General features: G+C 46.7%; 1 protein-coding gene across 1 annotated transcript; it reads left to right on the forward strand.

Annotated features, from left to right (window-relative positions):
* The first annotated feature begins 7,488 nt into the window (after nt 1-7,488).
* Nucleotides 7,489-8,101, forward strand: LOC119324531. Its single transcript, XM_037598315.1, has one exon. The coding sequence runs from the start codon at nt 7,594-7,596 to the stop codon at nt 7,891-7,893; it is 300 nt and encodes a 99-aa protein (XP_037454212.1). The 5' UTR covers nt 7,489-7,593; the 3' UTR covers nt 7,894-8,101.
* The last annotated feature ends 3,879 nt before the right edge of the window (nt 8,102-11,980 follow it).

Genomic DNA, 11,980 nt, shown 5'->3' on the forward strand with positions numbered 1-11,980 from the left:
TTGATGATTGGAAAGGAGAGTATGTGAGAATGGAAGATGGTGAACAGATTGTTGATGAAATCGATCGGCAAAACGGCTGGACAAGCAAACGAGCTAATTTTTTTGCTGAGCTGGTTGATCTGAATATTTTTTCGAAGGTTGGATATGTGCCATCACAATTGGCTGCGCAGATGGTAGATGATGATTGGGCTACACAGAGGCCATTGATTCCCATGTGTACTGAACTTACAGTAATAGCCGAAGAGGGACAGGTGACTGGAATTGAAACTGAAACTGCAGCAACTGTTGATTGGAATGTAGTTGAATTAGATGAGCCTACTGATTTGGTCATTGCACCAATGCCTGACATTGAGATGGCCAAACTTTTTGGCATTCCAGTCGATGACAGAGATAAGCAGGAGAGGGGAGAATCTAGTTTGCCTGCTAATGTTGATGAAGATGTAGATGGACAATTGATGGAACAAGCTGCAGATGAAGTAGATGATGCACATGATGATGAGCTGGTGCATGTGTATGACAAAGAAAACCCTGTCATTGAAGTAGGCAAGTTCTTCCCAAGCATGAAGGAGTTTAGGATGTGTTTCAAGACTTATGCAGTGAAACATGAGTTTGATGCCAAGACTGTTTGGACTGATAGAAAGAAGTTTTATGCGATGTGCAGAGGATTTGATGGTAGTGTCAAGCCTTGCAAGTGGTACATATCTGCTAGACTGCAACCTGATGGAAGTACTGTCAGGGTTAACCAAATCCCCAATCAACATACTTGTATTACAAGTTCACAGAGAGTATCAACCATGACATCACAACTTCGGGTTGCAGAAAAGATCACCCCAATTTTAGCCAAAACACCAAACACTACTGCCAAGAAACTCAAAGTAGACTTGGAAAAGATGTACCCCATTAAACTGAAATATACCACAGTGTGGAAGGCAAAACAAAGGACAATGAAAAACTTATATGGTGATTGGGCAAATACATTTAGGATGCTTTACAACTTCAAAGCAGAGGTGGAAAAGAGGTCACCTGGTAGTGTTGTGGAGATAGATACAGAGGTATCAGCCAAAGGTGAAGTCAAGTTCTCCAAGTTTTTTATGGCTTTGAAGCCTTGCATAGATGGCTTCAAAGCAGGGTGCCGTCCATATTTGAGCATAGACTCATCATTTTTGACAGGCAAGTGGAATGGTCAGTTGGCAGCATGCAATGCTCTAGATGGACACAACTGGATGTTTCCTATTGCTGTTGGCTTGTTTCAGTCAGAAACAGAGGCTTCATGGACATGGTTCATGATCTAGTTGAAAAGATGCCTAGGGCCAGTGTCACCTTTGGCTATACACACAGATGCATGTAAGGGGCTTGAAAATTCAGTGAAAAATGTTTTCCCACATGCTGAGCAGAGGGAGTGCTTCGGTCATTTGTGGATGAATTTGATCAAAAAATTTAGAGGAGAAGAATTTGGGCGTATGTGGCCAGCAGCAAGATCTTATACTAGACAGACACACAAATATCATCTTGATAAGATAATGGCAGCATGTGATGAGTTTGGTCCATGGCTGAACACCTACCATTCTTTGTTATGGTACAGGTCAGCATTCAACACTGCCATCAAGTGTGACCACATCAACAACAATTTGGCAGAGAGTTTCAACAATAAGGTGAAGGAGTTAAAAGATTTGCCTGTGCATGACCTGGTTGACCAAATTAGGATCATGCTCATGCGGTTGTGGGAATTGAGAAGAAGGATAGGTGATTGTCTGCAAGGTGATAAGCTTCCAGCAGTGGTACAACAGGTGGTCAATAGGAGCAGAAGTCTTTCACATTTGTTTGTTGAAAAATCTTCACCTTGGGGTGCTGAAGTTAGAGATAACAAAACTGGAAGGAGACATGTTGTTAACACTGAATTGCATGATTGCACTTGCCTCGAGTGGCAACACACTGGTAAACCATGTGAGCATGCCATTCTTTTCTTAGCATCCCAACCGAAGATAAACATGCACCCATATCTGCATGAATATTATTCGGTAGCAAGATTCAAAGCTGCATATGCTACTCCAATTCCAGCACTTACAGATCAGTCTCAGTGGCCTGAAGTGGACATTGAATTTTCCATGTGTCCTCCCTTGATGAAAAGAAAGGCTGGCAGGCCTAAACAGAGTAGATTCAAGGCATGGTTTGAGAAAGGTGGCAGTAGTAAGAAGGGAAAGAAAGATGAAAAGCCAAAAAGGGCCCAAAAAGGTAACAAAAATAGATGCAAGTTGTGCCAGGAACTTGGGCACAGAGTGGGATCTATCAAATGCCGTTACACTCCTGATAAGCCAAAGTATGTTCTTGTTTATTTGTCTGTGTTTTGATTTGGTGCTTTTTCCCAATTAGTATATCTATAACATTTTCTGTACAGGAGGAAGCGAGCAAGTCAGCCCCTTGTTGTTGAACAGTGTTGGCCAACCAAAAAAGCAAGAGTCAATGGCGGTAGAAAGAAGAGAAGTGTGCCTGAGCCTGAGCAGACTGAAGAAAATCCTGCTGCAGTCAACATTCAGACTGAAGAAACTGATGTGGAGGTGCACACCGAAGAAACTGAATTTGAGCGTGTCGAGGTTCAGACTGAAGAAACTGAACCTGAGCGTGTCGAGGTTCAGACTGAAGAAACTCATGTTGAGGTACACACCAAAGAAACTGAAACTGTTGTCAACATTGGGACTGAAGACACTGATCACGAGGGTATTGGCGAGGTGTTGAAAAGACCAGTGAAGAAAACCAAGATTATCAGTGAACTTGTGTGTGTAGTAGAACCAAAAATAAGAAGGGCTAAGGCGAAGAAGGGCACACAACGTGGTAGGAAGAAGTAGAACAGAGAATAGTTTGAAAATTTGGGACATGTAATAATATTTGTAACTTGGTGCGTACTGGTAGTCACTATGTATCCCCATATTTCTATTCGAACTTGTTTGTCTAAAGCGCCCGTCTAAACCAGCCAAATAAAATTCAAATTTAAATTTAAATTTGGGCTATTGATGTTTTAGTGCTATCTAAAGTACCTCAACTAAATTTTTCTACACATCTATTCTACCTATATAGTGTAAATCTAAAGTCTCACTATTTATTGAATTAATTTTCTATTTTTTCTTTTCTTTTTGAAAAAACAAGGTTTAATAGAAAATTATATATAAAACAAGTTTAAAACATGAAAATGAGAAAAGTAAGTTCAGATCTTTCTTAGTCAATCCAAAATGAAGTTTTGGTGAGGTTTTCACACTTTTCATTTTCAAAACTCCACCTACTCTCGGGTGCCCACTACTCTCTTCCTTCAACTCCATACTACATTGTTTGAGGAATAACAATTTTGTGAAGGATTTTTCGTAAAAATGTATGTAAACCATATTTATATTTTTTTCTCGTTACTATACGACATAATAAGACTATGTGCGCAAGTTTTATATTTTTTTGATTTTTTTTGAATTAGTTATGCTCAACCCTAATCAGTCAAAACCTCTCGAAACCCCTCAAAACCCCTCTCAAAACCCCTCAAAACCCCGCACACTACCTGGTCGTCGATCGTTGTGCGTGGACGGTTGAGATCAGGCGCTAGGGTTAGCTACAGTGTGCAGCGATCCGCATGAGACGCGCTGATTGGTTGACGCGGTGGGGTTTGGATCAGCCTCTCTCGTTGGAGCATCGGGACCGTTCATTTGAATCCAACGGCAAGAGTTGACGCGGTGCATGGACCAAGCCTACGGAGTGCCCTTTCCATCGTTGCATGCGTGCCCGTGCCTACCCGCAGCATGCATGCCCACCCGCAGGAGTGCGCCCGTGCGTTGCATGCATGCCTCGACGTAGCCCTGCTCCGCCACCCCTATCAACGCAGTAACCTGTCGCATGCCTACCATTAGAACCGATGCAGCGTCGCATCAAAGCATGCACCCGGCCACAATGCAGCAGCCCGATGAAGACAACCAAAAAGCCAACGCTGCATGGCGTGGTGTGCACGCTGTGCATGGCGTGCTCCTCTTTGACGACGCAATACTGGCATGGTAGATGGGGCCCGTATCGATGTGGGTATCGATGCAGTTCAAATTGCGTGCTGCCCGTTACAAGATGGGCAAAAGAAGGCGTACATTATTGTCACGTCTCCCATCGACCGAACCTTGCCCTCTAGCCAGGCCCTAGCAAGATGAGCAAATTAATGGGCAACGACATGCATGCACGGGCGGCACACGCAGAGAACCCGGGGAAGGCGTGTCCCCTTGACCCACGACGGCACAGACGCGTGCGTGAGCCCGTCCCCCTTGACCCACGACCGGTGGCACAGAAGCGTAGCAGTCCGTTTCCCACGGCCACGCTCGTGTACATGCTTTCATGGGGCGCCACCAAACGCCGCTCGCCCATTAATTCTAGGGTTTCGACGGGGTGAAACGATGTCGCACTTGGGCTATTTAAGCCGGGCACTATCGTCCTCTCCCTCCTCATCCATCATACCCCATCCTGTGCCTCCTCTGCCCTTCTTCTTCATTCTTCTCCATCAAACCCGACCGAGCACTCGAGCCACCCCGCCACCATGCAGTACACCGCCCCCACCTACCGCTTCCCCCCAACCGTGCCGGAAAGGCTCTACCCGGCCGGAGTGTATGTAGAGAGAACCCTTAGGGTTTGGGCGATCTCGAGATGGAGGGGCGCAAGGGAGTTAACGGAGTTCTTCCTTGCGGCCGGCTTCCGCCACCTCCCTCGCGGCTCTCCTCGGATGTACCATGTTGAGGAGGTCAACCACAACGGCGTTGTGGTTGGGCTCCTCGCCACGTTCACTAACCCTTTCGATGCTTTCCATCTCCTCGGGCGAGCGTATTGGGTTGGTTGTGAGTTCATAGCTTTCACCACCTACAATATCTTCACCGACTTCCAGAGCATCTTCCCCAACAACGGCGTTATGCACACGCTCCCGTACCCCATCAACAACGGGGAGGAGTGAAGGACGGCGCCCGGAGGAGCGAGGTGGCGTTGTTCCCCGGGAGAAGGAGAAGAAGAGCCCGAAGAAGAACCCGTGCCCCCCGATCTATCTAGCTTATCGTATTAGTTTTTTTAAGTTGTATTAGTATTTTAAGTTGTAAGGCTATCATGGAGTTGTAAGGTTATCGTGGAACTATGGGTTGCAATAGTTATGCTACTATATATATTGTGTGTTTCGTGCTATTATTTGAAGATTGCTATGGAGGTGGGCTGGTGCCGCTACGCGGGTGGGCTGGTGCCCCTACGCGGGCGGGCTGGTCTCTATTTTGGGCATGGTTATTTTCTCAGGGTCCATTTTCTCACGGCCCAACATCTATTCGGCAGCCCAGTTTTGTTTTTTTTACTAGAAACTGAATTTGGGTGTGTACTCTGTTAACTGAAGAACAAAAACAGAGGAAACAGAGCATCAACACTGAATATGGCCCCTGAGAATATCATTACAATAATTCAAGCAAGTTTTGCTTCACACGAATTCAAGTTCATCTAACAAATGATCCCTGGCTAACTCAAACTACTGGGCACCCCTGAAACTAGCTGACTAACTAACTGAAACTATAACAAATTCTAGCGATTGATGAACATCAAGTAAAATAAACCCATAGCAATGACACAACCATAAAATGCTCCCGCCATCATATTTGCTTGTTGCTTCAAATCGATCAGATGCTTTAGTTGCTTGCCAATTTTCTTCAATTCACACTTCAGCTCTGCACTGTGCATCATCGGATCGGCTCTGTCCGCCAAATTGGGGGCTTGTTCCACGGCAAGCCGCCCCCCAAAATTGAGCTCTTGGGTTGGGGTTGATCCCTCCAATTTCAACCTTTCAACATATTCATCGAGCCACTCAAAATGCCCACATTTCTTCAGAACCTGAAAACAGGGGGCCGGCGGCGCATGAATCCTAGATCCACCACCCAGACCCACCGCCCTAATTCGAGGGAAAAAGAAAGAAATCGGGAGAAATTAGACCATAGAATTGGTCAAGAACACAGATCTAACCTGCCCCGGCTGTGGCTTGCTCAAACATTTCACAAACTCGTGCCCACGGTTGCCATTTTCTTCCCTCACACAAGTCAAACGCTTGAGAGGCTCCATGCGTGGGCAATCGGGGCATCTTGTCAATGGCAGTGGACCATACTGCGTCCATGGTTGGCAGGTGGCTGAAGTCGAGCTAGACATCACTCGCCGGCGGCGCGCTTCGTTGCCGGAGTAGAGGAAGAAGAAGGTGGGAAAGGAAAGGGGCAGGGTAAGCAATGGAGGGGGGCGGGCTGGCTCGGGTCGGGGCACGCTGATGAGCACGGGCATGCTTGTGTGGATAAGTTGTGGGTCCCACCCGCATGCGAGTAACTGGTGGGTCCCGCGTGTCATAACTCAAATCGCTAACCCTCGTGTTTTTCATTTCACGGTTAAACAGAGCCATGTCGCATTGGAGCTATTTACACGCTCAAGTGTGTCGCATCACAGCCATTCACTCGAACAACGTCGCACTCAAGCAAATTCACATCAAAAACGTCGCACAGGAGCTATTAGCCCGGCCAGTTTGGGTGCCGGAAGGTTCCCACGGGCCACGGCAAGATAACTAGCATCTGGGAATCGGCGAAGCGAGCTTGTTAATTAACCCTGGACTCGTGGGGACGCATCGACCAATGGTCAAAATATTCCAGAACGAGATGACAACTTGCACGATTGTGATCCAAAATGTATTTTGTTCCACAAGCGCGTACAGTACAGAGAAGATTAACAAACTAGCCACATGTCGTCGGTCAAACCGATGCTCCGCGCACATCGTCGGCGTCGGGTCTCCGATCTGCTTGCCAAGGTTTTGGGGCGCCGCGGCGACGTGGTCATTCCAAGGTTAACCAACCGCGCCTGTCCCCGTGGGTTAATCAATCAACAAACGTGTTCAACGGATTAAATTGGTGGCAGAGTACTGCTTAATTACGTCCGTGGGTGTTGGAACTGGAAAGCACTGCTTCCAGAATCGATGGTGACGATTATTGCTTGGACAAGTGTAGATCGATGAGATAAGTCGTGATCTATCTCGGCTGCCTGAGAATCAGAATACTACGTCACCCTCTCCTCTCACGCATCGCTTTCTCCAATGGCACACTGCTGACTTAACCAAGACGTCCAAACACCCTTGGCAGCCACCTCCAACAAAAAAGGTACGCTTAGCAGCCTTGGCACACGACACATCACACATGTCTCCAAAGTCAAGCCGGTCCTACGACACAAAGATGTTGACACGACGAGGCCACATCAAGATCAAGATCCCGACCCAAAAATGGCCGAGAGTGAAAACGTGAAGCTGAAGACTCGTTCCACGGCAGCTGCTCCTTCCGGGCAAAGCAACACGAAACCCACAACACTTCACCGCTTGCGTTTGCGTACACGACCAAGGGAAAAATAATCACACCTCGCCGTCGCACATGCCACACGCAAGGCTCTATATAAGGAGCAGCGGAGCAGGCAGAGGCCACCATCGAGATTGAATCATCGATACACAATCGCAGTCGCAGCCTCATCATCTGCCACAAGTGACCCACACGCATCTCGTTTGCCAGCCTCTTTGATTGATCCACCGATCCCTCGCCGCCGATGACCATGGAGGAGGCGCTCATCTCGCCGGAGCTGCGCGACGTGCTGGCCAAGGTGGCCGTGTTCCTGCTCGTGCAGGGGCTGGTGTACCTCATCCTCACCAACTCCTCCGACGTCTTCTCCAAGAGCAAGAGGCTCCGGTCCCTCAGCTTCCGGCCCATGCGGTCCATGAGCGTGCGCCGCGTGCTGGCGCCGCTCTCCGACATCCCCGTCGGCACCGACGAGAACTCGCCCTCCCCTTTGCTGTCTTCGTCTTCGTCGTGGTCGTCGCGCCGCTGGGGTAGCCACAAAGAGGATTGAGCAGCTTGGAGGTTGGAGCGGTTACTGAGTTCTGACGCCAGATGGGCAGCTATAGCTTGGTGATTCTGAACTGCCGTGGGTTTGAGATTTGAGAATGGTAGTATTTGTTAAACTTTCATGTGAGCTAGATTTAGATGGGGTCTTGTACATATGTTCATTAATTTGAATTGGGAGGATGAACAAGTATTTGAAAAATGTTGAAGAAGCATTTTGAAAAATGTTGAACATGTATATAAAAATGTTGAACAACTATTTGAAAAGTATTGAAGAAGTATTTCAAAAAAGGTTTATCATGTATATAAAAATATTGAACAAGTATTTGAAACAAAGTAGAATAAATATTTAAAAAAATATTGATCATCTATATAAGAATGTAGAACGAGAAAGAAACAATGAAAAACCAAAAAAGAAACAAAATAGACTAAAGGAAAAGGAAAATGAAAAAAAAAAACTAAAGACACAAATAAAAAAACTAGGAGAAAAAAAACTCAGCTCTTTTCCTTCTAGTAAGTCACACCCTACCTATTGTACACATGTTGATGGCGGCGCATCAATGAAATAGGGAGGATCGAGCCCTCGCGGGTGTAACGCCCACGATGCGGCTATATCTCTCACGTGTCGAGGCATGACTTAGAGGCATAACCGCATTGTGGTTTTGTCGCAAGAAGGATCATCTTCACACAATCCCATGTAATGAACAAGAAAGGGATAAAGAGAGTTGGCTTACAATCGCCACTTCACACAAAGATCATATAATTCATACATCATTCAGAGTACACAAATAGTCCGACTACGGACAAATCCAAATGAAAAGAAGATAACCCCAAAAGCTAGATCCCCGATCGTCCCAACTGGGCTCCACTACTGATCATTAGGAAAAGACACGAAGTAACGGCCAAGGACCTCGTCGAACTCCCACTGGAGTTCGGTAGCATCACCTGCACTGGTATCATTGGGACCTGCAACTGTTTTGGTAGTATCTGGTGAGTCACGAGGACTCAGCAATCTCAAAACTCGCGAGATCAAGACTATTTAAGCTTATGGTAGGATGTGGTAATGAGGTGGAGTTGCAGCAAATGATAAGCAAAATATGGTGTCTAAAGGCGAGAACAAGAGTAAGAAGAGAAACTACGCAACGGTCGTCATCTAGAAGTGATCAAGAAATGATCCTGAAGACTACTTACATTCAACATAACCCAAACCGTGTTCACTTTCCGGACTCCACCGAAAAAAGACCATCACGGCTACACACGCGGTTGATGCATTTTAATTAAGTCAAGTGTCAAGTTATCTACAACCGGATATTAACAAATTCCCATCTGCCACATAACCGCGGGCACGGCTCTCGAAAGTTTATACCCTGCAGGGGTGTCCCAACTTAGCCCACCACAAGCTCTCACGATCAGCGAAGGATATTACTTCTCCTGGGAAGACCCGACCAGCCTCGGAATCCCGGATACAAGACATTTCGACAATGGTAAAACAAGACCTGCAAGACAGCCCGATGTGCCGACAAATCCCGATAGGAGTCGCACGTATCTCATTCTTAGTACACACCGGATGGGCAAGACGTCGGGTTGGCATAGACCCTGGTTGCCCGGGAGCGCCGGACATCACCCGGTTCGGACCAACACTTGGAGAAGCACTGACCCGGGGGGTTAAAAAAAGATGACCCTCGGGCTCGTGAAAACCCAAGGGAAAGTTAGTAGGTTGTTAGGAAGATGTAAAACCAAGGTTGGGCCTTGCTGGAGGAGTTTTATTCAAAGTGAACTGTCAAGGGGTTCCCATAAACCCAACCGCGTAAGGAACACAAAATCAAGGAACATAACACCGGTATGATGGAAACTAGGGCGGCAAGAGTGGAACAAAACACCAGGCAAAAAGTCAAGCCTTCCACCCTTTACCAAGTATATAGATGCATTAATTAAAATAAGAGATATTGTGATATCCCAACATAATCATGTTCCAACATGGAGCAATCTTCAACTTCACCTGCAACTAACAACGGTATAAGAGGGGCTGTGCAAAAGCGGTAACTTAGCCAAACAACGGTTTGCTAGGAAGGTGGGTTAGAGGCTTGACATGGCAAAATGGGAGGCATGGTAAACATCTGCTAGGTAACGCAGCATAGCGATAGAACGAAGCAACTAGCAAGCAAAGATAGAAGTGATATTGAGGGTAATGGTCATCTTGCCTAAGATCCCGCAAGGAAGAAGAACGAGTCCATGAAGTAGACGAACCAACGTAGTCGAACGAATCCTCACAATCGGAATGTAACCGGAACTATCAAGGAGAAGCGCAACCGGAAAGAAGCAAACAACATGGTAAACACAAAATCATAAATATGGCATGATGCACAATCAAGTATGATGCATGTCCGGTTTAATAAGGCATGACATAGCAAAGTGCACAAACAATACTACAAATTTAGTGGAGCTCAATATGCAACAAGTTGCACATTGACAAAACACCACATTCGAGTTATTTAGTTCACTCTCGTTTAGGTACACAACAATATTAAATGTTGTTAAATATGGCAAGAGGTGAAACATAAGTAAACTAACTATTTAGGCAAGTTTAAATGAGGCCGGAACAACAAACAACAATTCTGGAAAATTCCCATGTGCATTTTTCTGCGTATGGTACTGTTCTGCCCTAAAAAATATTTTAATGGTGTTAAACAGGAAAATAAAGTGCGCCAAGTTAATCTATACGTTTTTCTAGAAAATTAACATACAAAGTTTATTAAAATCGGAGCTACGGTTAATTAGTTATGAAATAAAACATTTTAACATGGCATTTATGCAAAATTAAATAAACAGCAAGCTTAAACATTTTAAACATGGATGAGAGTTGGAAAATATGAACTAGATGAAAAACTAAGCATTTTTCATATATAGAGTATTTACATATGATGCATGATTAATTAGTTATTATATGCATGAACACTAGGTTTTTTTTGTAAAACTGCACTCTCTGGATAATTGGACAAATTCGCAGCGGCTGGAAAAAACTACATGGGCCGAATCTGGATCAACTGGGCTGCTCACATTGGGCTTTAGGAGGCGCTGGGGAGCTGGGATGCAAGCGAGGCAGAGGAGGTCTCGCGCGGCGAGTGGCGCTCTTCCAGGCTGGCGCTGGACTGGTCAACGCGGGGCGGGGTGCTCGTTCCCGAGTTGCTGCTCGATGCAGAGGACGCAGACGAACCGGCGATGTAGGGCGCGTCAGCTTTAGGCGATGCAAGGCGCGGCAGCTTCAGGCGATGCAGGGAACAGAGGAGGTGCGGATCCGGGCGCTGGATAGCGTCCCATGTGAGATCCGAGGCGTGGCACACTACAAAAAAAAAGACACATCCGTGACATTTTGGGCCGAACGAATTTTTTTTCTGTCATACTTATGACACTTCTATGACGATAATTGTGACAAAATCCGGTATCATCATACATGTGGTGGGCTCCTACTTCTATGACAAAAAATCATGAAAAAATGGGCTTTTCGTCTTGGGCGGGCCGAAGACACAGCTGCATGACATTCTTTGGGCCGTCCATGACGGAAAAAACCATGGTAGAAGCGAGGCCGAGGAAAATTTCGGGGAGTTCCCGGTTACGGTGGGTGGTTGGGAGCTGAGCGATGGGTGTTTCTCTCGTACACGTACACGCGTGTGTGCGAGCGCGTGTGTGCGAGGCGTTGGCTCTAACTAAACCCGAGCGAGGCGTTGGGCTCTAACTGAACCCGAGCGATTGCACTGCAGGCTACGAGTTACTGAACCCGAGCGATCGATCGATGGCTGTTAACTGAACCCGATCGAGCGATTCCGTCGCTACTGCTGCTAACTGAAATCGATCAATGCTGCCTCTAGATGAACAGTGAGCGTTGCAGGGGGAGGGGGTTGGATGAACAGTGAGCGGTGGGGGTGGATGAACAGGACCCCGTGGCGTTGCCTCTGGATGAATAGGACCCTGATCGATCGAGCCGGTTGGGGCTGGATGAACAGGACCATGTGGAGGGCTGGATGAACAGGACGACCCCGTGGCGGGCTGGATGAACAGTAGACGGTGGAGGGGTGGATGAACAGTAGCCCGTGAAG

The sequence above is a fragment of the Triticum dicoccoides genome, chromosome 6B (assembly GCF_002162155.2).
Source record: "Triticum dicoccoides isolate Atlit2015 ecotype Zavitan chromosome 6B, WEW_v2.0, whole genome shotgun sequence".
Taxonomy (NCBI): Eukaryota; Viridiplantae; Streptophyta; class Magnoliopsida; order Poales; family Poaceae; genus Triticum; species Triticum dicoccoides.

Bases quoted from the DNA above. Each gene is read 5' to 3' on its own strand.
- LOC119324531 (XM_037598315.1), top strand. From the start codon at position 7,594: ATGACCATGGAGGAGGCGCTCATCTCGCCGGAGCTGCGCGACGTGCTG.